The sequence below is a fragment of the Carlito syrichta genome, unplaced genomic scaffold (assembly GCF_000164805.1).
Source record: "Carlito syrichta isolate Samal-C Ts95f unplaced genomic scaffold, Tarsius_syrichta-2.0.1 Scaffold315828, whole genome shotgun sequence".
Classification (NCBI taxonomy): domain Eukaryota; kingdom Metazoa; phylum Chordata; class Mammalia; order Primates; family Tarsiidae; genus Carlito; species Carlito syrichta.
The window spans coordinates 168,734-195,365 of record NW_007259924.1 but is presented as its reverse complement, the minus strand read 5'-3'; the positions used below and the strand labels follow the sequence as shown (position 1 = coordinate 195,365).

At 51.0% G+C, this 26,632-nt stretch overlaps 1 protein-coding gene across 3 annotated transcripts in view; it reads left to right on the top strand.

Moving 5' to 3' along the window:
• SLC43A2 (solute carrier family 43 member 2) overlaps nucleotides 1-19,859 on the top strand; it is a 45,273-nt gene extending 25,414 nt beyond the window's left edge. Inside the window, exons 6-15 of one of the 3 annotated variants that reach the window (XM_008073366.1) lie at nucleotides 7,070-7,162; nucleotides 8,557-8,690; nucleotides 8,773-8,975; nucleotides 9,360-9,506; nucleotides 11,510-11,521; nucleotides 12,124-12,262; nucleotides 13,608-13,740; nucleotides 15,966-16,039; nucleotides 17,245-17,368; nucleotides 17,894-19,859. In XM_008073366.1, the coding sequence (XP_008071557.1) occupies nucleotides 7,070-7,162; nucleotides 8,557-8,690; nucleotides 8,773-8,975; nucleotides 9,360-9,506; nucleotides 11,510-11,521; nucleotides 12,124-12,262; nucleotides 13,608-13,740; nucleotides 15,966-16,039; nucleotides 17,245-17,368; nucleotides 17,894-18,055 (1,221 nt within the window). In that variant the 3' untranslated portion in view covers nucleotides 18,056-19,859. The remainder of the gene's footprint in view (nucleotides 1-7,069; nucleotides 7,163-8,556; nucleotides 8,691-8,772; nucleotides 8,976-9,359; nucleotides 9,507-11,509; nucleotides 11,522-12,123; nucleotides 12,263-13,607; nucleotides 13,741-15,965; nucleotides 16,040-17,244; nucleotides 17,369-17,893) is intronic. The other 2 variants (XM_008073367.2, XM_008073369.2) reach the window with 2 other exon arrangements.
• Nucleotides 19,860-26,632: the final 6,773 nt, after the last annotated feature.

The window sequence follows — 26,632 nt, the reverse complement described above, 5'->3', positions numbered from 1 at the left end:
CCCAGCACTTTGGGAGGCCGAGGTGAGTGGATTGCCTGAGCCTGTGGGTTCGAGATCAGCTCAGGCAACTTGGCGAGACCTCCTCTCTACAATAAAATCAAAAAATTAACTGGACGTGGTAGTGTGCACCTGTAGTTCTGGCTACTTGGAAGGCTGAGGCAGAAGGATTGCTAGAGCCCAGCAGGTCAATGCTGGAACCCAGCGGGTCAACTGTGAGCATGCCACTGCACTCCAGCCTGGGCAATGGAGTGAGGCTCCAACTCAAAAAGAAAAAGAAAAAAATATTAAAGGAAATATCCAGAAATGGTAAAATAGCTATTCAGGGTGATTTTTACTTTATTCTTTTTATACTTCTAATGTTTTAATTTTGTAGAGACGAGGTCTTGCTATGTTGCCTAGGCTGATCTCGAACTCCTGGGGTCAAGCAATCCTCTTCACCTTGGCATCCCAAAATGCTGGGATTATAGGTGTGAACCACCACATCTGGCCTATTCTGCTTTTTTTTTTTTTTTTGAGTTGGAGTCTCTTATTCTGTCGCCCTGGCTGAAGTGCAGTAGCATGCTTACAGCCACCATAGCCTTTACCGGTTGGGCTCAGGTGATCCTTCCACCTCAGCCTTCCAAGTAGCTGGAACTACAGGCACATGCCACCATGCCCAACTATTTTTTTTTTATTGTAGAGAAGAGGTCTCACCAAGTTGCCCAGGTGGGTCTCAAACCCGCGGGTTCAGGCAGTTCACTCACCTATGCCTTCCAAAGCGCAGGATTACAGACTGAGCCACCAAGCCCGGCTACCAGCTAATTTTTGATTTATTGTAGAGATGAGTTCTCGCCAAGTTGCCCAGACTGGTCTCAAACCTGTGGGCTCAGGCAGTCCTCTCACTTCAACTTCCCAAAATGCTGGGATTATAGGTGTGAACCACCACGCCCAGCTGGCCTATTCTTTTTATACTTTGTTGCAAATGTTTTACAGTGGACATACATTGCTTTTCTAATCAGGAAAAAAATCATAATTTAAAATACTAGAGTAGGTGTCTGTGGAAAGGCTATATAGTGTGGTTTGCCCTGAGGCTCTGTACTCCCCAAAGGAATGGCCCTGCTGAGCAAAATAACATGCTGGGAAGAATTTTCTTGGTGTTGATAAGTGTTCCAGATGGGGGAGGCAGGTCAGCAGGGAAGGCAGCTGGAAGGTTGCTGCCCTGTCCAGGCCTGAGGGCAATAGTCTTATCCATGGACTGATCTTCCCAGGTTCTGATCTTCTCTGTCCTGGATCTAGTGCTGGGGTGAAGACTTCAGAAGACCAGGCAGGGTCACGTGCTGTCCCCAAGCTTCTGTGGTCTGTTGGCCTCTAGCCTGGGTTAAGGTTAAGGCAGCCTTGAGATTAAGAAAGTAGAAGGAAAAGGGCTAGCTAGCAAGCTGTCTGCTTTTCTGTAACAATCCCTAGCCTGTTGAAAAGTTTGAGACGCTTTGTGCCCAAAGCGACTGCAGCAACAAAGTGTTTGCCTCACTTGACCCTACACCAAGGAAGCCAAGCTCCCGGTCTCCATCTGCTCTTCCGGTTGGGTTCCAAGCCTTCTTTGGTTCCTTTCTTTACCTGCCCTGGCTGGAGTAGCATCCCAGACAGAAATAGTTTCCTCCTTCCACATAAGCAGAACTAATCTTTGGATTCTCCCTGGAGTGGATATGGCCCCAGAGATGCCTTCCCTACCAGGCTGCCTTGCTGGAGTAGCCAGCATGGGTCAGCCCAAATATATGAGCTTGGGAACTGAGGCATGTCCTTTGAACTGCAGCATATCTGGGAGGCAGGTATGCAGAGAGTAAGAATGGGCACCTGTGTGCTCACCTGGGTGTGCCCAGGCACACATGAGCACATCACATTTCTTTGGTTTCCCACTGGAAGGAAGTTTTTTAGTTTTTATTTTTTGAGTTGGAGTCTTACTCTGTCACCTAGACTGGAGTGCAATGGCACGCTCACAGCCACCACAGCCTCAACCTGCTGGGCTCAGGTGATCCTTTTGCCTCAGTCTTCCAAGTAGCTGGAATTACAGGCACGTGCCACCACACCCGGCTAATTTTTTAATCTATTGTAGAGATGAGGTCTTGGTGAGTTGCTCAGGCTGGTCTCGAACCCGTGAGCTCAGGCAATCCTCTTACCTTGGCCTCCCAAAGTGCTGGGATTATAGGTGTGAGCCACTGTACTCAACAGGAATTATTATTATTATTATTATTTTTTGAGTCAGAGTCTCACTGTGTTGCCCAGGCTAGAGTGCAGTGGCACACTCATGGCCACTGCAGCCTTGGCCCACTGGGCTCAGGCAATCCTTTCACCTCAACCTTCCAAGTAACTGAAGTTTTAGGCGTGTGCCACCACGTCGGCTAATTTTTTGATTTATTGTAGAGACGAGGTCTTGCCATGTTGCCCAGGCTGGTCTCAAACCCATGGGCTCAGGCAGTCCTCTCACCTCCGTCTCTGAAAGTGCTGGAATTACAGGCATGAGCCACCATGCCCAGCAGGAATTTCTCTATGCCCCTTGTCCCCCTCCAACCCTCCCTGAGAAGTCTGGAAGGCCAGAGGGCCCACGTTGCCTGGGGGCTGGGAGAAGAGCTCTTAGGGTGATGGGAATTTGGGGGGCAGCCTGGCTGGCCACCCCAACCTAATGCCAGAAGGTGGCTTAGTTGGTCATACCCTACAGATCTGCTCATGTTCTTTTTTTTTGAAAGCAGGATTTATTGAGAGGACAGAAAAGTTCCCACAGTGGGAGTGGACCCGAGGGGGTTGCCTGTTCATGTTCTTTAAAAAAAATTATTTTAGAAATTTTATTCATTTATTTTTAAATTTGAGATGGAGTCTCACTCTCTTGCCTAGGCTAGGGTGCAGTGGAACAATCATAGCTCATTGCAGCCTTGAACTCCTGGTCTCAAGCGATCCTCCTGCCTCAGCCTCCCAAGTAGCTGGGATTATAGGTGTGCATCACTATACCTGGCTCTTGTTTCTTTTTAATCCTGGGATCCCAAAACATCTTAAATCCCATACTCATGTTTTATTAACAGCATTATTCTGATATAATGTACATGCCATACAGTTCATTTTTTAAAATGTACAAGTTGCTGGGCTTGGTGGCTCACACCTGTAATCCCAGCACTTTGGGAGGCAGAAGCGAGAGGATTGCCCGAGCCCAGGGGTTTGAGACCAACCTGGGGAATTTGGCGAGACCTCATCTCTACAATAAATCAAAAAATTAGCCGGGCATGGTGGCACATGCTTGTGGTTCCAGCTACTTGGAAAACTGAGGCAGAAGGATCACCTGAGCCCAGCAGATCAAGTCTTTGGTACCCATGAGCATGCCACTACACTCCAGCCTGGGCGACAGAGTGAGACTCCTACTAAAAAAAAAGTATAAGTAAATGGTTTCTAGTGTATTCACAGAGTTGTACAACCATAATCACAATCAATGATAACACCCCAAATATAAATCCTGTACCCATCAGCAATTCCTCCCTCTTTACTTGCAACCTCTATCCCCTGATCCTCGTCAGCCACTGCCTACTCTTTACCTCTGTAGATTTGCCCATTCTGGACATTTCATCTAAATGAAATCTTATAATGTGTGGTCTTTGTGACTGGCTTCCTTCACTTGGCATAGTGTTTTCAAGGCTTATTTATCCATGTTTTAGCATGTATCAGTACTTCATTCTTTTTTATGACTGAATAATATTCCATTATATGAATATATATATTTTGTTTATTCATTCATCCATTGGCGGACATTTAGGTTTCTGCTTTTAGGCTATTATGAAGACTGTTGTGAACATTCACGTACAAGTTCTTGTGTAGACATATGTTTTTATTACTTTTGGGTATATACCTAGGAGTGGAATTTCTGGGTGACACAGTTACTCTATGCTTAACTGTTTGAAGAATTGCCAGACTGTTTTTCAAAGTGGCTGCACCATTTTCCGTTTCCACTGGCAGTGTATTTGGTTTGTTTATTTGTTTGTTTTTTGAGTTGGAATCTCACTCTGTTGCCCAGGCTGGAGTGCAGTGGCATGCATGCTCACAGCCACTCCAGCGTCGATCTGCTGGGCTCCAGCGATCCTTCTGCCTCAGCCTTCCAAGTAGCCAGAACTACAGGTGCGTGCTACCACGCCCGACTGTTTTTTATTTTATTGTAGAGACGAGGTCTCACCAAGTTGCCCAGGCTGGTCTCGAACCCACAGGCTCAGGCAATCTACTCACCTCAGCCTCCCAAAGTGCAGGGATTACAGGCTGAGCCACTGAGCCCGGCCTCCACTGGCAGTGTATAAGGGTTCCAATTCCTCTGTATTCTCACAAACATTAGTTATTATCTGACTTTTTTTTTTTTGGTCAGTGTCTCACTCTGTCACCCAGGCTGGAATGCAGTGGCACAATTGCAGCTCACTGCAATCTTGAACTCCTGGGCTCAGATGCTCCTTCTGCCTCAGCCTCCTAAGTAGCTGGGACCACAGGCACATGCTACCACGCCCAGCTAATTTTTTAATTTTTTGTAAAGATGAGGTCTTGCTGTGTTATCCAGGCTGGTCTCAAATTCCTGGGCTCAAGCAGTTCTCCCACCTCGGTTTCCCAAAGTGCTGGGATTACAGACATGAGCCACTGCACCCAGCTAACTGACTTTTTTTTTTTTTGAGTTGGAGTCTCACTCCATCACCCAGGCTGGAGTGCAATGGCATGCTCACAGCCACCCCAGTTTTGACCTGCTGGGCTCAGGCGATCCTTCTGCCTCAGCCTTCCAAGTAGCTGGAACTACAGGTGTGCGCTACCACACGCAGCTAATTTTTTTTATTTACTGTAGCGATGAAGTCTCGCCAAGTTGCCCAGTCTGTTCTTGAACCTGTGGGTGCAGGCAATCCCCTTACCTCGCCCTCCCAAAGTGCTGCGATTACAGGCTTGAGCCACCTTGCATGGCCCACTAAATGACTTTTTTTTTTTTTTTGAGTTGGAGTCTCACTGTGTATCCCAGACTGGAGTGCAATGGCCGCTCCTGGCCACTGCAGCCTCGACCTGCTGGGCTCCGGAATCCTTTTGCCTCAGCCTTTCAAGTAACTGGAACTACAGGCGTACGCTACCACGTCCAGCTAATTTTTGATTTATTGTAGAGATGAGCTCTCGCCAAGTTGCCCAAGCGGGTCTTGAACCCGTGGGCTCAGGCAGTCCACTCACCTCAGCCTCCCAAAGCGCTGGGATTACAGGCTGAGCCACCAAGCCCGGCTCACTAAATGATTTTTTGATTACAGTTAGTGGGTATCAAGTAGAATCTTTGATTTGTGTTTCCCTATGATTAATTATGTTGAACATCTTTTCATGTGCTTATTAATCATTTGTATATCTTCTTTGGAGAAATGTCTATTCAGAACCTTTGCCATTTTAAAAATAGGCCATTTATCATTTTATCATGAGTTGTAGGAGTTCTTTATATATTCTAGATATAAGCTCCTTATCAGATATACGGTTTGTAAAAAGTTTCTCCCATTCTATGCATTCCTTTTTACTTTTTTTTTTTTTTTAAAGACAGTCTTACTCTGTTGCCCAAGGCTAGAGTGCAGTGGCACATCATAGCTCATTTCAGTCTCACCCTCCTGGACTCAAGCAATCCTCCCACCTCAGCCTCCTAAGTAACTGGGGCTATAGGCATGTGCCACCACCTGGCTAATTTGTGTGTGTGTGTGTGTGTGTGTGTGTGTGTGTGTGTGTGTGTGTGTGGAGATGGGGTCTTGCTATGTTGCCCAGGCTTATCTTGAACTCCTGGGCTCAAGCAATCTTCTCACCTTGGCCTCCCAAAGTGCTGGGATTATAGGCATCAATCACACTTGGACTTTTCATGTTCTTGATGCTGTCCTTTGAAGCACAGAAGTTTTAAACTTCAATGATGTCTCTTTCTCATTTTTAATTGTGGGGCAAACAGGCAGAGATGATGAAGGACAGGTATGTAGGTAGCCAAGCTCAAACTGCCTCCATTCAGCAACAGTGAATTTGCTTGCAGGTGGCCATGTTTGATTTTTTAAAAAATGATTCAAGATAAATTGGGGAGGAGAACACAGATTTGGTCCCTATAAGTAGCCTGAATTCCATGAAATAGGTTGGTAGAGTTATCCAGAGAGCAGTCCTCAATGCCAGGGACACTGTTGGTGTGAATGGGGAACCTTCGCAATATGTGGGGTACTCTTTTTGGAGGTTAGATGAACTGCAACTGGTTGTTCGCCTCCATCTGTTTGAATCCACGACTTTGCTGTCATGTTTCACCAGGTTTGGATTTCTGTGGAATCACCGAGTGTTTAGCCTTGAAGTCATGTTCAGGTGGGATGTCTCTTGCCCTGAACCTAGAATGAGCTGGTGTGAGATGCTGAGAGTGGCTACGTTGAAAAGAAAGCCTGAGTCTTTCTTACTATTGACCTTCTCAGGGCAAAATCTCCCGTGTAGCGAGAATCCCCTGCTTAGACTTAGAAATTCAGAAGCAGGAATCCTAGACCAGCTTCCTTGTCAACCATGAGGGAACTGTAGAAGTCTGACTGGCATCTTCCAGAAACCTACCCTCTCAAAACCGAAAGCAGCTTTTGCTGACATCTGGTCTTTCTGGGATGCTGATATTTTTATTTATAAAATGACGCTATTATCCCCAAATAGCTTCTTATTTTTAACAGGTTTTCTCCCTCTGAGGGATGCCTGGGGCTCATAACTCTATTCTCTGGCATCTCAGTGTAACCCTGCAAAGACAACAAGGCTCCTGGCCCATGGCAGGAGGAGAGAGATGGGGTGCTTGCCCACCAGAAAGGCAAACCAAACAACTCAGTGCATCTGGAGTCCAATGTCCGCATTACTTCCCTACGTTCCCCTCATCAGCCCCAGTCCAGGAAGGAAACACTTTCAGTTAGCAATACTAGTCCCTGTACTAATTAATCTCCCTGTGAGTCACACAGGAAGGAGGACAGGTAGAAATGGTGCCTGAGAATGCCTCCAATCTCTACTCCCCGCCTCCTCCACCTTTCCTCTGCCCATTCTCTCAGCTGAGATTTCTCTGTTTCTTATCTCTCAGCTGCCCAACATGTTTGGCGACCTTCGATCCACATTTATTGCCTTGATGATTGGATCCTATGCCTCCTCTGCTGTCACCTTCCCAGGAATAAAGGTGAGGCTTCCAGCATGTTTAGTGTGTACTAGTGTCTGTGCAGAGGCTTCCCGAAAGCCTCCTTCCACTCTTTCTGAAAAGCGAAGCAATTGTGGGTGTTGGGGTAGTCCCTCTTCACCATTCTCACCTGGGTAGGATGTACCCAGGCATCACAGGGGTAAGAAAAGAAAACCTCTGGGCCTTGCGGGGGATGGAAGATTCAAGCCCATTGCTGCAGGGTGTGACTGCAGGCTGCCTTTGCATTTCTCGGCTAGGGTAGGGAAAGGGTGGGGGGGGGAGTGAGACTGTCCCAGCCCTGAGTCCAGCTCCAGTCTCCCTCAGCCCCCGCCTGTTGTTATTGCGCTGCTGCTCCCTGTTAGCCAGAGTGCTGCTCTTGGCCAAGTTGGTTCAGCTGTTTCCCTCCCAGGCGGGATTCCGAGTGTATGGAAGTCACACAGGGTCAGGATGAAGTAAACACCTCGCGGTCCATCAGTCCCAGTTCCTACCCCAAAGCCTGCGGCTCTGCCAGGGCTGCAGTAGGGGCTTTGCCCTCTGCTGGCACCAGCACTAAGTAAAAGCCTATTTCCCCAGTGGGTGAGGGATGCTATCCACAAGGAGAGGCAGTCATAGATTCAGGCTGGTCCCCTGGGAGTCCAGGTGATAGGAAGTGGGAATCTGTGGGCTTGCAGGGGTTTTCATGCCCCTGGAGCCACAAGGAGCCTGCACCTTCCTCCTCCTCGTCTCAGTGTCTAACTGCTGCTGTCCTTCCTGGAACACTGGGCAGTTGTCTTTGGAGACTCTGGTGTTCCTGCTGGAAGTCAGGGGCACTCATGCCAACAACAGCAAACATGCTTGGTAGGCTGCCCACCTGCCAAGGCCACGCCCACTCACTCCAACACCAGGAGGACACATGCCAGTGTACACCTATTTCACGGAGGATCCAAGTGGGGCAGCACATCCATCTGTCCATTGAGTGTTTTGCTGACACCTGCCTTGTGTACTCTTTGAGGCACTGGAGAAATGCCTGAGGACAAGGCTAGCGGGTTCCTGTTAGCTGAACTGGAGCTTAGCGAACACTAGACAAGCAAATAAATTGGGAAGCACAACCACTTCAGCCAGGGCCGTTCCCTGTGAGCCCATGAGACAATGATGTGACAGCAGGGGTAGTCAGGGGAAGCCCTTCCAAGGCATGCCATTTAGTCCACGTCGGAGGCCCAAAGGGCTGGATAACTAGCAAGTGCAGGCAAATTGGGTTTATTGGAACACAGGGTCTCTGATGCCCAAACACTCCAGTGACAGGGCTGTGCCTCCTCACAAGGCTCAACACAGTGACCGCCAGAAACCCCAGCCTGCCATCCACTCTGACGACCCTCTGCTAACTCTGCTCCCCTGTCCCCACCCGTTGTGCCTGTCAGCTCATCTACGATGCTGGGGTCTCCTTCATCATCATCCTTGTGGTCTGGGCTGGCTGCTCTGGGCTGGTTTTCTTCAACTGCTTCTTCAACTGGCCTCTAGAGCCCTTCCCGGGGCCAGAGGACATGGACTACTCGTAAGTAGATGTGCCGTCTGCCCCACGCTCACACCAGCCAGGGTCCTGGGCAGCACCAACGAACACTCTCTGGGGCCCCCAGGGTGAAGATCAAGTTCAGCTGGCTGGGCTTTGACCACAAGATCACAGGGAAGCAGTTCTACAAGCAGGTGACCACGGTGGGGCGCCGCCTCAGCGTGGGCAGCTCCATGAGGAGTGCCAAGGAACAGGCGGCACTGCAGGAGGGCCACAAACTGTGTCTGTCCACTGTTGACTTGGAGGTGAAATGCCAGCCAGACGCTACAGGTATTCACCACACAGCCCTGAGATGTGAGTCAGGCATCTGCATCCATACCCGGGCAACAGGGAGGCATGGCCAATCCAGATTACTGCGGCGAGCCCTGGTGGAGGGCTTTGTGGGTATCATCTCACACAATTCTCACTTCATCCCAGATGAGCCCATTAAGAATCGCAGGGGTGAAGGGATTTGCTGTTACCTGATCTGATTTCACACAAGGGGTGCCCCTCCCATCCTGTAGCAGCAGCACCATTACCCTCACCCAGGCCCGTCCTGAAGGTCCCCTTCCTCGCCTCCAGCATGGAGGGACTTGCTCAGCAAATCAGGCCTGGCCCCTGGATGGTGGGTGGGCTGTGCGCCATGGCCCTGAGACCCGCACCTTCTCCCCACAGCAGCTCCCTCGTTTATGCACAGCGTGTTCAGCCCCATCCTGCTGCTCAGCCTTGTCACCATGTGCGTCACACAGCTGCGTCTCATCTTCTACATGGGAGCCATGAACAACATCCTCAAGTTCCTGGTCAATGGTGACCAGAAGACAGGTAAGTGGCCCCAGGCCTCGGCACACAGCCCCCGGGGAAGGCACCTGGAGAGTGCTGGTCACTCCTCCTGGCCTGAGCTCAGCCCACATCCACTGGCTGGAATGTGTTAGGCTAAGCCGGAGTAGCAGGGCCTTGAAATAGCAGTGTCCGGGACACTGTTTGCTTGTCAGAGTCATTTCATCACAGCCAGTCCCAACTGTTCTTTCATGTCTCCACCGGGGTTTCCTGGTTTAGGAGGAGGAAGGAAAGGACAAAAATAGTTACATGTGTTTGGGGCATGTGTTTTCCAGTGCCTGGGTGGGGAGGGTTGATGTGTGTGTGTGTGTGTGTGTGTGTGTGTGTGTGTGTGTGTGTGTGTGTGTGTGTGTGTGACAGAACAGAGCACTCATTCCCCTGAGTGCTGCTGAGAATCTCCCCCAAAATGGCAGAGTTGGCGTTTATTGAGGGGAGGATGAGTGTCATCATGACTGAAGACACTGGGGCAATTGGGCCCACACTGGGATCTGCGTCCTGAGTTGGCAAAACAGAGCCGGGCGTAGGCTTCCTTGGAGTGTGTGATCCAGTTGAGGCTTGTTAGCTCCAGTAAACAGAACTGATAACCCACACACCACTTTTCTGAAACAGCACAGAAGGCCCTCAGCTGATTAGAGGTTTTGATTCTACAAAGAAAGTAATTCCCCAGGGCCTGAGCTGAGTCAGCTTTAGTCATCCTCAAGCAGGACAAACACATTTGGAAAATCCTTTTTTGGGACAGTCTCTCTGGTGTGCAATTTGTTGGTTTACTTGTTTTTATCAAGGGGAAGATACCCTAGGCATTGTGAGGAATCACTTATCAGCTTTTAAAGGGGGGTGAGAAATTCAACTTTAATAAAAGGAAAAGATAGCAAAGGGAACCAGATAACTTTACTGGTTCTACTGCGAAAATGGGATCTGGGCGGTGAAGCAGAGTAGAGAAACACTGTCATGTGCCCTTGCGAAAATTCACAGTGGACACTAACATAATAAAGACCCCAAGGAGCCCACAGGAAAAAATAACCAATTTAGCTTTGTTTATTCCAGTGATGTTCCCCCAAACGTCTACCATAAGAACCATTGCTTTATGTAACACTCTTAAAATCCGTGGGACATACTTTGAAGACAGGTGATCTATCATGTCTAAACACCTTCTGTTGCCAACATTCAGGTCCAGAGAGGTAGAGATCCTGAAAAAGTGCAGAGAGAGCCTGTCTCTGGCCCTTGGAAGGCTGCTGAGTCATGATCTTTTACTCAAGTTCTCTGAGAAACCTTGTGCTGCCCAAGAGGAATTTTTCCAGCTATTTCTTATATTCAAATAGTCAGTTTCAAGAAGTAGAGGAAGTCAGGCCAGGAAGTTTGGTCTGTGGCAGACAGGGCATTGGATTTCCCCATCCTGTTCCTGTGACTGGTTGCACCCAACACTCACAGCACCCTGATACTGCTGTAGGGTTAGGGAGCTGGCGGTGTGGAAGGAAGACAAGCTCTGGCTGTCTGCAGGAGACTAATGGTGTGAAATGCCTTGGCTGGATATCCAGGGCGGGCTCTTTGACTTTTCTTGTTCTCTGAGTGCAGTGGAAAGTAGCTATGATAGAGCAGTGTCCCATGGGGCCGCATGGGAGTGAGGGACTCTAATTCAGCAAGGCCTCCTGTGCACACACACCACTTCCCCATCATGGTGTCTGCCAGCACTGCAGGCCTGATTCACCAGCCTTCCTGTGACAAGGCATCAGCTGCACATGACTGCTGCCCCTGCAGACTGGAAAACGTCAGCAGGCACCTGGGCTGGACCTTCTCCCGAATCCACTCCCAGAAGCCTGGCTCAGGGTTGGCTTCCTCTAAGTGCTCTGAGTTGGGCTCAGTGGGAGGTGGAGTGTGTGCTGGACGACAGCAAGCCTGCCTCCTCTCCCCATCTGTCTATAACCACTCTTGGGATTCCTGCCGCTAACCTCTCTCCTCTCTGCTTTTTCACCTTTGCTTTCTTGATGCAGTGATGGCCACGGGTAAGCAGGCGGGGTGTGTCAGGGAACTTTGCAGCATCCCCTCCTAGCCTGTCTCTGTTCAACCCAGAAACTCATCACCTTGAGCTCCAAACGTACCTCTTGGCTAGAACTGTGGAGTAGGGGTGGGACCATCAACTTTCAGCTTCTATTTCTCTGAAATAACCCACCATAATTTTAAGTCTCTTTGAAGATAGAAACCTTGCATCAGAGTCCCTGTGAGTGGTGACTTCCTGGTATATTTCTAGAAGCAGAAAGCAAATGGCCAGTCACATGCAAAGCCTCCGTCACGGGCATCGGTAATTCTGTGGTTCCCAAGTCACAGTAACTTCCTGGAGCTTCTGGGAGAGACGTGGTGACATACTAGATCTCATTAGCCATTTCTTGGAAATGAGCAGGGGGTTTGGAGCAGAGAATAGGATCTGCCCCGTGCTCTGGCTTTGACTTCAGAGGTGAGGGTCTCTGGGCTCCCTTCAGGACCCACAGTGACAAGGGGGCTCTGGGGAAGACCCTAAAGGACCTGTGCTTCCCGGCTCCTTCCCAGTACCTGCCCCTCAGGGCTTTCCACCAGGAGCCCCCGTGACTCAGGCCATCTTCCTCCCCAGTTGGCCTCTACACCTCCATCTTCGGCGTGCTCCAGCTGCTGTGCCTGCTGACAGCCCCCGTCATCGGCTACATCATGGACTGGAGGCTGAAGGAGTGTGAAGATGCCTCCGAGGAGCCTGAGGAGAAAGATGCCAGCCAGTACGTAGGCAGGGCGATGCCCCGGCTCCCAGCCCCCTGCCCCTTTAGAAAGGCCACAGAGCCTCATGTTAGGCAGGCACAGGGTGGGTGGATTCGATTTTAACGTCAGGAGAGGCAAGAAAGGCATGTGCTCGGAGCACCCCTCGCAAGCCCCTTAAACACTCACTCATTCAGTTCAGCACGTGTTTAGGTCACTCACCTCTTTATGGAAATTCTTTGGTATGCCAAAGTTTGGGAAGCACTATGCTAGACAAAAGGAGAGAAACCACAGGAAAGTCTGTGCAGACAACCAGATAGCAAACTGTTCTGTCCCAGGGCTGCCCTCCCTTTGATCCTTGGCAGGGGCAACACAGTGGGTAGGCCATCTTAAAGTCGTCCCACTTGTCTACAAGGTTCATTCTACTCAGTTTGAGTAGTAGGTCACTATAGCTACAATATATGTAAGAATAAAGTTGTTCATGATTGTGAGGATTAAACAAGATACTAGAGCCCTACTTTATGTAAGGGTTGGGCTCTAAGATCAGAAGATGAGTTGAATGCTGTCTTCTTTGACTCCACCTTCATATAATGAGCTGTTGTTTATTGTATCTGGCCCTGTGCCAAGCATTTAATGCACAATATCTCAGTCAAGCCTTGGGACATTGTGATGAGGTATGTGCCAGTGTTATACCCATTTTACAGACAGGGGAACTGAAGGTAGGAGTTTGACTAGTTTGCCTCAGGTCTCGTAGAGAGGAAGTGGATGTCTTATGACCGTCCATGGGGTGTCTGTGTGGGTGGTGAAACTGGAATCAGTAATAGTTAATTCACAAAGAAATAATTATAGAGAATGCTCTGTTATCTAGGTCAGGTTCTGCAGCCAAGAGATTATTTGTGCCCATTCCGGTTCCATCTGCTGCATGTTTATTTCTTCTTTACTCACCCCTGCCCCCCAAAGGGAAATCCATTCACTCCCTTATTTGGCTTATATCAGGCTTATTATCAGCTTCCTGCAAGATTTGGGTGGACTGGAAGCCAGTGATGAAGTGAGGCTTTGCCACACATTCTTAGGCACACTCCATTCCTTCTTTTCCCATCATTGGACCTCAGCCTTCACTTAAGTGCTGCAGTGTGTTGATGGCCATCTTCTCATATCTGAGGCCCCTCCTCTGAGGCTCACACTCAGGAGGAGGAACAGGGAGAGTCCCTAATGCTGGTCTAGTCTCATCACTGTCCCTAAAATACGCTTGGGTGGCCTCTGAGTCTTGCAGTTCACTCACTGTGGCTCCTGAGGCCTGTCTTTTTGGGAAGACCCGCTTCCTTCAGGGAGCTCCCCAACTCCTGGGTGTGCTCTGTGTCTCTACAGAGGTGAGAAGAAGAAAAAGAAGCGGGACCGGCAGATCCAGAAGGTCACCAATGCCATGCGGGCCTTCGCCTTCACAAACGTGCTGCTCGTGGGCTTTGGGGTGACCTGCCTCATTCCCAACCTGCCTCTACAGGTGGATATGGGGAGTGGGAGAGGCTAGTTGGGGCGTGGGGCAACAGGAAGAGTTGTTGCTTAGAGACTAAAAGGTCATGGACGCCATCAACAAAGCAAAAGGTGACTTTCATTCATCCCATTCAACCAACCAGCCCACTGGCCCACCATTATTTATTGAGGGCCTGTTACCTGTCCAACTCTGTGCTTGCTACTGGGAGTGAGCCGTAAGGGAAACTTGGATTGCCTTTCCCAGAGGAACTCTTCTCTGTGAAGTCCTGTTGTTCGTCTTGGTCTTTTGGTTATCTCGAGTATCATGAATACCACCGTCATGCCATTTCTTGGAACTGGGGTAGTTGTGTGGTTACGTGTTTTGTATTTGTTCAAACAGCTGAAAACTGATGTTCAAAGAGGCCTGGCCACTCTCTAGTGTTTGTGGGAACATCTGCTTCCCTGTACTAGAGTGCCCTCGGGGTCTCTACTCAAGAGAGTGGAGAAAGACTATGATGATGACTTGGCACCTGGGTTCAGAAGCTTAACTCCCTTGCACAAGCTTTCTGAGGCTTTTGAACGCTGACTTTTGACAAAGATTGTGAGCAAAGTAGATGTTGCCACCCACCTGACCCCACCTGGAGGACGATGAAATTGGTTTAGCAGTAGGTTTTGGTTCAATCCCCAAGTTTACAAACTGTGAAGGGACACGAGTGACAGCTTTGCCTCCAGATGGGTATAGACCATCTGGGCCAGGGCCAGGACATAAACAAGAGTCCCTCCCTTTTTACAAGTGGCCAGGTGTTGAGGCAGGTTGAACAGCCAGGTGTGCCCCACCCACAGGTACTTATCATGGGTATGTGCCGTCACTGGGCGTGCAGACCACAGGAAGCCATTGAAAACTTGTACCAGTTCCAGAGGAAGTGTTGTTGCATCCCTCATGCTCTGCCTGTCTCCTGGGCTGCCTTGTCTGTAAGACCAACAGGTCCTTGCCCTGACCACCTTGTCCATCGAGAGGCAATGCTCAGTGGGGCTAGTCATCTGCTTTTTATTTAGTTCTCAATGAAAACTTCGAAAAGGCAGCAAGATGTTAGAGGTGGGGGGGCGGGTGCTGCACAAGTATGTGTGTGCATGTGCATGCACATTCAGGCACAGCTTCTTTCAACACTGCAAAGAGCAGCCCCTGCCCTCTTCACTACCCCCATTTCTGGGAACAAGTCCTGGCCGCTGAACAAGATAGCAGGGCTGTGTACAAAAGACAAAAAGGGCAAACACAGGGTTCTAGTGGCAAAGCAGATAGCTCTTGTGCCTTTCAGGAGTCATTAACAAGCACTTCTAGGAGCTTCTAAGCCTGCCAGCAGTGGCTTTCCTGGGAGGGCGCCTTCCCACAGACAGTGATAGAACTTTGCTAGGGAAGTGAGAAGAGCAACCACCTGTCAGGAAGGGCTGGGCGAGCAGGCAGGGAGACCTCTGGGCACAGTCCTCAAGTGGGCAAAGGCAGGAGATCAAGGTCTTGATGAGTGCCGTCCTATACAGCACTGTATCTAACAGCAGAGCCCTAACTGGTGGTGTTTGCATGTCACCATAGTGTAAATGCTCTCATCAAGGCTGGTTTCAGGCTATCACTCTGATGTCACCAAATGTGGAATTGGAAAGAGATTCACAGTAACACACCATCACATGGCATTTCCACCAAACAGATATGATAGATGTCAAAAACCTGGCAAGTACAATAGTGAAAGATAGCAAAATAATTAGGAAGTAAATGAGTTTATATCATTCAATTTTTTTTTTTTTTTGAGACAAGATCTCACTCTGTCACCCAGACTGGAGTGCAGTGGAGCGATACTAGCTCACCATAGCCTTGACATCCTGGGCTCAGGCAATCCTCCTGCCTCAGCCTCCCAAGTAGCTGGGACTAATGGCATGCACCACCACACCCAGATAATTTTTTTTTGTTTGTATTTTTTGTAGAGATGAGGGCTCAAATGATTCTCCTGCCTTGGCCTCCCAAAGTGCTATGATTACAGGCGTGAGCTACCATGCCCAGCCATAATTCAATTTTTAATAATGACTGTGTTTAACAACTGGCTTGCAAATTGCTGAAAATTCAACAATTGGCTCTGGAGAACTTGTATAGCCGACTCTAGGGTGTCCCTGCTCCTGTTGTTTAGGACCCCAGGAACTGCGGGGGCAGGGGAAAGACAGGGAAGGGCCCCTTGTGGTCCTGCTGATGCTCTGTTCTCCTTCCCTCAGATCCTCTCCTTCGTCCTGCACACGATCGTGCGAGGATTCATCCACTCTGCCGTTGGGGGCCTGTATGCTGCCGTGTAAGTCCTGGAGGCTGCAGGTGGCTGGCAGACTAGGGTTTGGGAATGGTCTGGGGAGGCTGCTGGTGGGACTGACCCTGAGGCTGCGTCAGCCTGCCCTAACAGGATTCATTTTCTTGCACCAGGGGATAGGTACTAGGGTTTCTGCTGGGTGTGCCAGGGGAAGGCCATACCTGGCAGGAAGTGGGTCAGTGGGCAGACAGTTGGGTGCCCACGAGCCTTGGCATTTAACACGAAGTCAGTTCTCCCAGCCAGGGTCAGTACTGCTCTTGTAGTTCATTATGGCCTCGGGGCTGCTACTTAGCCAAGTCCTGGGCTGGCCCTGGCTGCTCAACGGGAAAGACAGGGGTGGGTTCTGGCTGCCTGAAGCTAAAGGTTGAAGTTCAGGTGGGCTTCATCAGGAGTATCAACATGGGTGAATGAGCCCACAATGTACCAGACTGTCCTCATTTAGAGCCTTTTCAAAGGACCCAGTTGTGGGCATAACCTTCTTGGGCCCTAGCTAAAATGAAACCACCTTTTTCCAAGAGACCACACATCCACGATTGTTCTTCCTACTCTGACCTGGGACTCGATCCAAAAACTGGACCCCAAACACCATCATCTACTGCCTCTAACTGTGAGACCAGCTCATTTCATGCTGGGAGCCCCTTCCCATCCCTGGGTCAGCAAAGCCTGGCGTGTGCTAAGGTTTAACCCAGAATTCCCTCCTGCTTCCTACAGCATCCCATGGGGTCATCCCAGGTCTGCTCATCCTCCACCTCGCCCCGTCCCCCAGGAGGAAGTTGTGGCTGCCCTGGCAGGGGCTAAGGGAGTCAGGCAAGGCCTGTGATGCTGAGTTTCCGTGATTGCACAATGCTTTTCTGGATGAGGGCACAGCAGAGCCAGGCCCAGCCTCCAACTTGCTCCCTGGGCCTGTTTCCCAAGCTTCAGACTCCTGCCGGCACACTTTCCTCACAGCCTGGCCAGACACCTACAGGCCTGCGGCACATCTGGGTGGTGTGGGCCCTATCCAGAGTCTGGGGCCTCTGGCTGGTCCCCAAAGAGAAATGCTTTGCAGTACTGCTTAGCAGAAAGTAATCCAAGGGCCAATACCTCACTCTTCTCTGGCACCAATGGTGCAGCCGGGGGTCACCAGATACCTGGGGCCAGGCTGAGCTGAGGAGGATGGCACTGGCCATGACAGGTGTCTGTTGTCCCTACAGGTACCCCTCCACCCAGTTTGGCAGCCTCACAGGACTGCAGTCTCTGGTCAGTGCACTCTTTGCTCTCCTGCAGCAGCCACTGTTCCTGGCTATGATGGGTCCCCTCCAGGGAGACCCTCTGTGGGTAAGAAGGGCCAGGGGGCATTGGGTTATGGGCATCTGCTCCACTCTGCTGACTAGGAACTGGGGGTATCGATTGGGGCTCCAGAGTCCTGAGGACACGAGGTTTGAGAACTTTGGTTAGGATCAATTCAGGGTCCCTTCATGAATGGCGGCCAGCCAGGAGGCATAACATGTCCTCTCTGGACCTGATTTCTGGGTAAACAGAAGAGTTTCTGTCCTGGCCCCTCCTGGCAGGGCAGGATTCTTAACCAGGTACCAAGAGCTTGTCCCAACCCTGGCCCCACCCCTGGAGATTCAGATCAGTAGGTCTGAGGTGGGGGCCCAGGCCCTGAGGGCTGCCGGGTGCCTGAGAAGAGCCTGCAGAATTGGACGCTGGAATGCGGAATGACAGGCCCTCAGACCTCTTGGACCTTCCTGTTTCCTTTTTTCCTCTCTCCTCCTATGACTTCTCTTCCCAAACCTGATTGTGAGGGTAAGCGTCAGTCCCACCCTCCCATGATGGCCACCTTCCTCCCTGCCTCCTCAGGTTAACGTGGGGCTGCTTGCCCTGAGCATGCTGGGCTTCTGCCTCCCCCTCTACTTGATCTGCTACCGGCGCCAGCTGGAGAGGCAACTGCAGCAGAAGCGGGAGGATGACAAGCTCTTCATCAAGATCAACGGCTCATCCAACCAGGAGGCCTTTGTTTAGCACCCACCACCTCAGAACTGCGGCCTCCTGCCTGCGCTTCCGTGACTGACCCACGTGCCCCTCCCCACCCCAGAGGATGCCACGCACCCCCAGGATCCTTTCCTTCACCATGTTGGAGTTCACTCTCCCTCCCGGGGCCCTGGTCCTGCCTCGGAGTTCTGCGCTGGAGGGACAGGCGAGGGCCCAGGACGGGCACGTTTCCCACTGCTGAATGCAGGAACTGCCCGGCTTTTCTCTACCACCCCTGACGGACCCTGAGGACTTGGGTCTCCAGATGCCTGCAGGAGGAGCCAACAGTACCCTTGGCAGGCAGGCACTCTCCCTCAAGTGTCTGGAATTCTGTCTCTTGCCAAAGCAGAGGGGTCTGCCATCCGCTGCCCACCACCTGCCCCTCGGCTGCATGCCCACCAGCCACGCCTGCCTGAGGACAAAGGCTTGCACTGTCTGCACCTCCCTCGCCTGGCCCCTCACCTCCTCCCCTGGCCAGTCTAGGCTGCCTGAGGAAGGAAGGACCCGCTTCCTGTTGTTGGTGCTAACTCCTTTGTAACTCCAGCCCCCTGTGGTCAGTCTGTGGCCTGTCCTCCCATTTGAGGCCTGTGGAGAAACACCCTCCCACTCCCCATCCCCCAGCTTACAGCCTGGGAGGGGATGGAGGGCTGAGGGGTCACACGACCTCAGGAGCCATGGACAAAGCTGAGCAGTCATCCCTCACCTCTTCCCTCAAGGCCTACTGGGGGAGCATGCTTCTATGCCACCCTCCATCCTATCAGCCACCTGAAGAGAATGAAAGGGCCACCACCAGGCCACCCCCCCCACATACACATTGGTTTTGTGGAGGTGGAAGTAAGGCTGTGGCTAACAGATATGGAGGTCCAGACCTGGGCAAAGAAGTGGACTTGTGGGGGCCGAGGGATGTGTGTGAGATGGGGGTGGAGTGGGCTCTGAGGGTCTGACCCTGTCCCCACCTACCAGACCAGGAGCCTGCCATGGTAGCAGCAGGCCCACCACCCAAGAGCCAGTCTCGCTCTTTGCTGGGAACTTGTTCAGGGCTGCAGATCCACAGCGCCCCCTGCTGACAGACTGTGCCAGGCCCTGGAGCTGTTTACGTTGGAGCAGCCAAGCCTGCCTGGCTCACCAACCCACCCACCTTGATTGCCCCCAGAAATGTGTCTGAGACCTCCTGGGAGTGCTGAGAGGGGTGAGTTGATGTTTAGGTTTTTAGTGGGGTTTTTTTTCCTCCTTTTAGTTTTATCAGACTTCTTTTTATAAAGCAATAAATTCATTTTTTCCTGGTAAGGGATCCCCCCTTTAGCATATCAGTTGATGCCTGCATGTGCCTGTTTTGAGCTTGAGAAGAAAAGTCATGGCAAGATTTTTCTGCCACCGACCAGCCCCAGCCTTACCCAGCTGCTCGCCATCTCTCTGGGGAACTGCTGTCTCAGGAGGGTTGGTAGACCAGAAAAAGACCTTACTCCCCCATCCCTGAACAAGCTGGGCTTGTGGAGACATCTTAGAAGTGCAGGCCACCCTCCTCTGCTGTTTATCCCAGTCAAACAGGCTAATCCCGACCCTTTCTGTCCCCTGCACCCTTCTGCAACCCTGAGGATTCCTCCTGCATTCAGGACATAGGGGGAGCCCAGGAGAGCCTCAGGCTTAGAGGGAGCAGAGTCAGGAAGCAGTGTAGGACGAAAGGAGAACAGGAGGGGCAGGCCCAGGCCCAGAGTCAGGCTCTGAGTTACCGTTTGAGCACCCTGAGCACCCCAGATCTCCTAGGCTTTGATTCACTCAAATATTAAAAATCTAAACCAAAAAAGTGAGAGTGAATAGATCAACACTTCCCAAACTGCTCTTTAGAACACTAGTTCTGGGATAAATCAATGGTCATTCTAATTTCTAAAAAACTGCATAGTCAAATCTGGGAAAGGCTGAGTTAAAGTCAAGCCCGTTTCCTTACTGCAGGCCCTGGAAGCACTCAGGAGCACCACAGCTCTCCAGCGGGGTGCGATATGCTGCTGAGGACAGTTCTACCACCACCGCCATCTGCCTCCATGGTCACTGGCAACAGGCGCTCTTGGGGGGCTGGTTCAAGATGTAGACACCGGGTCTTGCCTTTGGTGATTGACTGGCACCAGCCTGCCTCTCAGATTTGAGACCCACTGTTGAAGAGGAGTGCAGACTGGGGAAACGCAGTGACTCTTCCAGCTGGGAAAATGCAGTGTCGAGGTGGGGCAGACATGGCTTGTGCTGTCCCCAACAGCACCTAGGCCCAGCCAAAGTGGGCACTGCTGCCTCATTCTTCCACCCCTCAGGGTGTGGCACTTTGTGGGAAGGAGGCATTGAGAAACTAGAATTGAGGGTGGAAAGCAGTCCAGGGCCAACAGTGCTTGGGGATTTGAGGCACAAAAATGGGAGCAGGGTACAGAGGTTGTGGCTAGCCAGATACGTCAGGTACCACTTGTGTCTCACCTCCTAGCCAGGGGCCGGTCACTCTACCCTGACTTTGTACAAAGGTGATAGGTTACATGTTTTCCTATTATTGTTGAATCATGATAGCTATCTTGGAGTTAGATACCATCATCCCTATCTTACAGCTGGAAAAATGAAGCCCAAAGGGGTGGAATAACTTGCTTAAAGTTAGAACCAGACCTCACTTGTGGGTCTTATGTCATTGAAGCAGCTGGGACTTCAGTGACCCCCTCTAGACCAGCACATTCCATTTGGAGCAGCAGCCCAAGGAAGGAGAGCAAGCCTAGGCATGGTCTCTACTTCTCGGAGCCAAGAGCTTCCTCAGAGGAGTAGCGTGATCCCTACTCAGCAGAAGCATTTTTGCCCTGGAGGCTGATGGGTACTTGTGTGAGCAATTTCCTGGTGACCTTTGCCCCCACAAGGAGTGCCCTGAGAAGGGGAAGGGACCCCACACTGGTTGAAGGCAGTGGGTACCAAGTGGCCGTGGCCCTCCCATCTTTTCCTGCATCTTCCAGGCTCCTGTGGAAAGGAGCAGGAAATGATGCGTGGCCCTGTGGCTTCCATGAGAGTGAGGAAGGGCACTGAACAGGTCTCAGGAATGCTGCCAGGAGCCCCTAGAGCCTCGCTAGACTCTAGGGTCTAGGCATTCCTCCAAACCCTCTCGGCCACTGCCTGGGCCCCTATATAGGGAAAGTTCCACCCTCATAAAGGCCAAAGATGTGGATGTGGGCCCTTGTGGATTCCTTCCTGTTTCCCTTCCCATCTCATAACCAGTATCGTGCTGGTCAAAACTTCTACTCAAGCCCTCCTTGCCGTGGCCCTGTGCTGTGCCATCTGAGGAGGGCATTACCTTGCCCTAGGCCCCAAGGACACTAGAAATGTTGGGGCATACAATATTGGGCTTATGTGCGTAGGACTGTCCCAGACAGAAGCACAAACATGTACGTATAGCCAAGTGGAGTTTTTTATGCACTTGCATGCCAGCCTCTGTGAATTTGAGCAGATTTGCAACCAGGGTGGGTGATGGGGTGGGGGACAAGCTGTGGCTATCCGATGATGAGGGGCTCCTGCCAAGAGCACTGAGACATTTCAACGGAATTGGCCTTCAGGGCTGTTTCAAGCAGCATTTCCCCTCCCTCTGAAGGGTAACAGGACGGGTTCTCATGGGCCTTTGGGGCAGTGAGGTACTTTATCTGTGCCAGGGACCCAACTCAAGGGTGGTAGCGCATTTCCCCCTAATATAGACCATGGGATTATGAGGGTTAGATTAGGATCCTAGGACCACCGAAGTGAGTCAGTTGTTCAGACTGCCATGGCGGGGGAGGTCAGGGTGAGCAGGTGGGCTCTGCAAGCCTGTTCCTCGCCATGTTCTGACTTGCCCCAAGCCCTGGGGTGAGGATGGAGCTTCCCAAGTGTCACAAAGGAGGTGCCACATTCTCCACGTGTGTGGCCTGTCACAGCTCAGGTCCCTCCCTCCCAGCATACAACTGCTGCCTATACCCCTTGGTATCTTTTTTTTTGAGTTGGAGTCACACTCTGTCGCCCAGGCTGGAGTGCAGTAGCATGCTCACAGATACCCCAGCATCGACCTGCTGGGCTCAAGCGATCTTTCCACCTTCCAAGTAGCCGGAACTACAGGCACGTACTGCCACGCCCAGCTAATTTTTTGATTTATTGTAGAGATGAGGTCTCACCAAGTTGCCCAGGCTGGTCTCCAACTCATGGACTCAGGCAATCCTCTCACCTCAGCCTCTCAAAGTGCTGGGATTACAGGCTTGAGCCAAAGCACCCAGCCCTTGTCTCTTATGTTATTCATCCTCATCCTCCCAGGTAGATCTAAGACAAAATCAAAGCCACTGGCAGCTCCCAGACCTTGACCCTTCTCAGAGTGAGGCTCTATCACACCATGCCGATAGGCAACAAGGGAAGACCAAAGGTTGGAGGCACCACCACATACAGTCTTGATGGCCTTAGGTGAGCCTTGAGCTTCAGTTTCATCATCTTTAAATGGAGGTAATAATAACTTCACAGTGTGGTCTAGTGACCATGGAGGTAAAGCACCTGCATAGTAGTATACCTGGTACTTAACAGAAGCATTATTTTTAGCACCCTGGAAGGAGGCAGCTAGCACAGGGATCAAGGCACCACCCCCTCATCCAAGCCCAGGTAACAGAATATCTACCGTAGGCAGCTCTGGTCAGGACAGACTCGTGGCCAGTTCAAGAACCTGAAGTTCGTATCTGCTGACCCCTGCCCTTGTCAGATTCCCTCTCTAAGCAGAAGCCTTGAGAAATTATCCCCAGTCGGGCTCGGTGGCTCAGCCTGTAATCCCGCGCCTTGGGAGGCCGAGGTGAGTGGATTGCCTGAGCCCGCGGGTTCGAGACCCGCCTAGGCAACTTGGCAAGACCTCATCTCTACAACAAATCAAAAAATTAGCCGGGCATGGTAGTGCACGCCTGTAGTTCGGCTACTTGGAAGGCTGAGGCGGAAGGATCGCCGGAGCCCAGCAGGCCGAGGCTGCGGTGGCCGGGAGTGGCCACTGCACTCCAGTCTGGGCGACAGAGACTCCAACTCAAAAAAAAAAAGAGAAATTATCCCCTTGTTTGCTTTTCTTTTATGACTTTCACATTTTGGTAAGACTTGGCCAAAAATCTTCTCAAGATAATCTCTAAATGGTAGATTTATGTTGAGTGGGGTGACTCAAGTCAGAGTCATGTAGGCAGCACCTCCACACCCCCTCCTTGTAAAACTACTTGGCCGTGCCTCTGTGTGTGTGTGTGTGTGTGTGTGTGTGTGTGTGTGTGTGTCTGAGTGTCTAAGTATGAGATGTATTCTGGGCATGTCAGGGTGTATACATGTTTGGAGGAGTGTGTAGGAGCTTGTCTGTGTGCCTCTCTACTGGATGGAGAAGAGAGGAAGGGTCTTGCCTCACTGATCTCCTTTCAATCGCTGGAAAGAAAACCTAGGCAGACACAGCCCAAAGACCCAGCCCAGGCTCTCTGAGGGTGCCTGAAGTGTCCATCCAGTCCCTGTATTAAACAGGGCCAGTACAGTGTCATTGACAACTCAGTGGCTGACCCTGACTCTTCCCTGCCCCTTTGCTGTTTCTAGCACCTGACTTACTTCCTGGCACACAGTAAGCACTCAATAAATGTATGCTGAGAATGACTAAGATCAGCTTCCTCCTTGGCTCCTGTGTCTCTTTCTTCTTGTATCACACATCCCAAAAAAAAAAAAAAAATACACATCCTTTGCCTCTCGTCTCTTGCCCAGATTCCCTGTAACTTGGTTGGAATGTGCTCCCTGACCCCCATCCCTCCCCTAGTCTGCCTTTGCTGGTCTGGCCTTCTGCACAGCCATTTGAAGAACTGTGGAAGGAACAGATCAAGGGACCTCTTGGGTGGGAAGACCAAGGCTTCTGGTGAATTCTGGTTCTAAAGGAAGTTCCTTTTGTCCCTAGGCCTCCCCAGAGAAGCCCAAGGCATCTGACCAGGGAGAGGGGACTATGTGATCTGAGGCCTGGGCCCTGACCCTGCTGGGCCCAGTGGAGGGTGAGGATGGCCTCGGGAGTACAGTAGACTGGCGGAGAAATGCTAGATGGATGTGGGTGGGGGTAGCTCCTTGTCAAGACTGCAGATTCAAAAGCCGGGCTGCTGCCTTCGCTTTGCTACTTTTGATGGAGATAGTACAGAAGAATACTCCAATAAAAGCAGAGCCATCACATAAGCTCTGCAATGACACAGGGGCAGCTAGACCTTGACTTCCATGTCAGAGACACAAAAGGACGTGGTGGGGACTGGGAGGGACCTGAAGGCCACAACCCTCATCCAAATGGAAAGCCTTGACAGAGCTCCAACCAATTATTATCATGTGAAATGAGAGCAGCCAGGTCTAATTTTTTTTTTTTTTTTTGAGTTGGAGTCTCACTCTGTCTCCCAGACTCGAGTGCAGTAGCACACTCCTGGCCACCACAGCCTCGACCTGCTGGGCTCCAGTGATCCTTCCGCCTCAGCCTTCCAAGTAGCTGGAACTACAGGCACGCGCTACCATGCCTGGCTGATTTTTGATTTATTGTGGAGATGAGGTCTCGCCAACTTGCCCAGGCGGGTCTCGAACCCGCGGGCTCAGGCAATTCACTCACCTCAGCCTCCCCAAGCGTGGGATTACAGGCTGAGCCACCGAGCCCGGCTTTTTTTTTTTTTTTTTTTTTTGCAAGAGAAACTGGAAATCCTGATTTTTATATAAAATATTCCCATTTTCAAATGTTGGTTCAAAATAATTTGTTAAAAATCATAGCTGCTTCAAATCATGTTTAACCCTTTGTAGGCCCAAAACGGCCAGAGATAAGGAGAGAGATGAGGAGGAGGTTCAGGGCCTCCTTGTCCCCTTTTTGCCCAAGGCATCTGTTGTTTATTTCCTCTGCTACAGGAGATATTATACGTGTCTCTCTTCTGCATTCCACTGTGGCCCTATGTGGGCTACGATCTTTTTACTTTTGTCTCCTCCAGCCTGGCTCATAGGCTCAAAGGCTCATTATGATAATGAATGCTGTCCAGTGAGCAAATGGATTAAAAACTCTGATCTAGTTTCTTGAGTTACTAGTTAGGGACAGGGAATTGCCAGGCAAAACGCAGAGCGGAGCCAGCTCATCCTCACAGGCCTGAGTACCTGCTCTGGCCAGGCCGATCTGTGTCTGCCCAATAGGCTGAGTCGGGCAGCTAGGATCATGTGTTTGTCTGTTCTCTTGTCTGGTTCTGTCTTGCCACTAGAAGAAACGTTCTTTGAAATCTGGCACGTGTTCTGCCTTGATCCCCGCTACACCCCCAGTGGCTAGAATGGTGCCTGGCATGAATAGTTGCTCAATAAACATTTGGAGGATGAAATGTAAAAAGAAAGAGAAACAGAAAAGAGGCTAAAACAGACTGAGACAGAGGCTGGGAGAAGAGCATGCTTTCTTGAGCCAGGAATGGGCAGACAGAAGATGGAAACAGTGTAACACAGTCTCCCCAAGATACCCAGAGATGGGTTACAGGAACAGCTGTACCCAAGGTAGTAACAAGGGCCAGGCAGCCAAGAGAAACCATGCGTATGGCTGGAACCATGAGATCCATAGACACAAAAACGAAGAGGGCTTGCAGGGGAGAGAGAGTCACAGAACAGAGAGAGCAGATGAGAAAGGAGACAGCTGCAAAGAGACGATGAAAGGAATACAGGCTGACGGTGCATTGCCCAGAGCGGTGCAACGACTGAGGCCACAGGGAGGAGGGGAGACAGACAGAGGAAAAACCCCAAAGAGGAGTGACAGGAAGAGACACAAAGCGAGACAAAAATGTAGAGAGCTAGCTGGGCTCGGTGGCTCAAGCTGTAATCCCATGCCTTTGGGAGGCTGAGGTGAGTGAATTGCCTGAGCCCACGGGTTCGAGACCTGCCTGGGCAACTTGGTGAGACCTCATCTCTACAATAAATCAAAAAACTAGCCAGGTGCCTGTAGTTCCAGCTACTTGGAAGGCTACTTGGAAGGCTGAGGCGGAAGGATTGCCGGAGCCCAGCTGGTCGAGGCTGTGCTACATTCCAGTCTGGGTGACCGAGTGAGACACTAACTCAAAAAAGAATAAAGAACATGATAGAGCTGGGCTCGGTGGCTCAGCTGTAATCCCATGCCTTTGGGAGGCTGAGGTGAGTGAATTGCCTGAGCCCACGGGTTCGAGACCTGCCTGGGCAACTTGGTGAGACCTCATCTCTACAATAAATCAAAAAACTAGCCAGGTGCCTGTAGTTCCAGCTACTTGGAAGGCTACTTGGAAGGCTGAGGCGGAAGGATTGCCGGAGCCCAGCTGGTCGAGGCTGTGCTACATTCCAGTCTGGGTGACCGAGTGAGACACTAACTCAAAAAAGAATAAAGAACATGATAGAGCTGGGCTCGGTGGCTCAGCTGTAATCCCATGCCTTTGGGAGGCTGAGGTGAGTGAATTGCCTGAGCCCACGGGTTCGAGACCTGCCTGGGCAACTTGGTGAGACCTCATCTCTACAATAAATCAAAAAACTAGCCAGGTGCCTGTAGTTCCAGCTACTTGGAAGGCTACTTGGAAGGCTGAGGCGGAAGGATTGCCG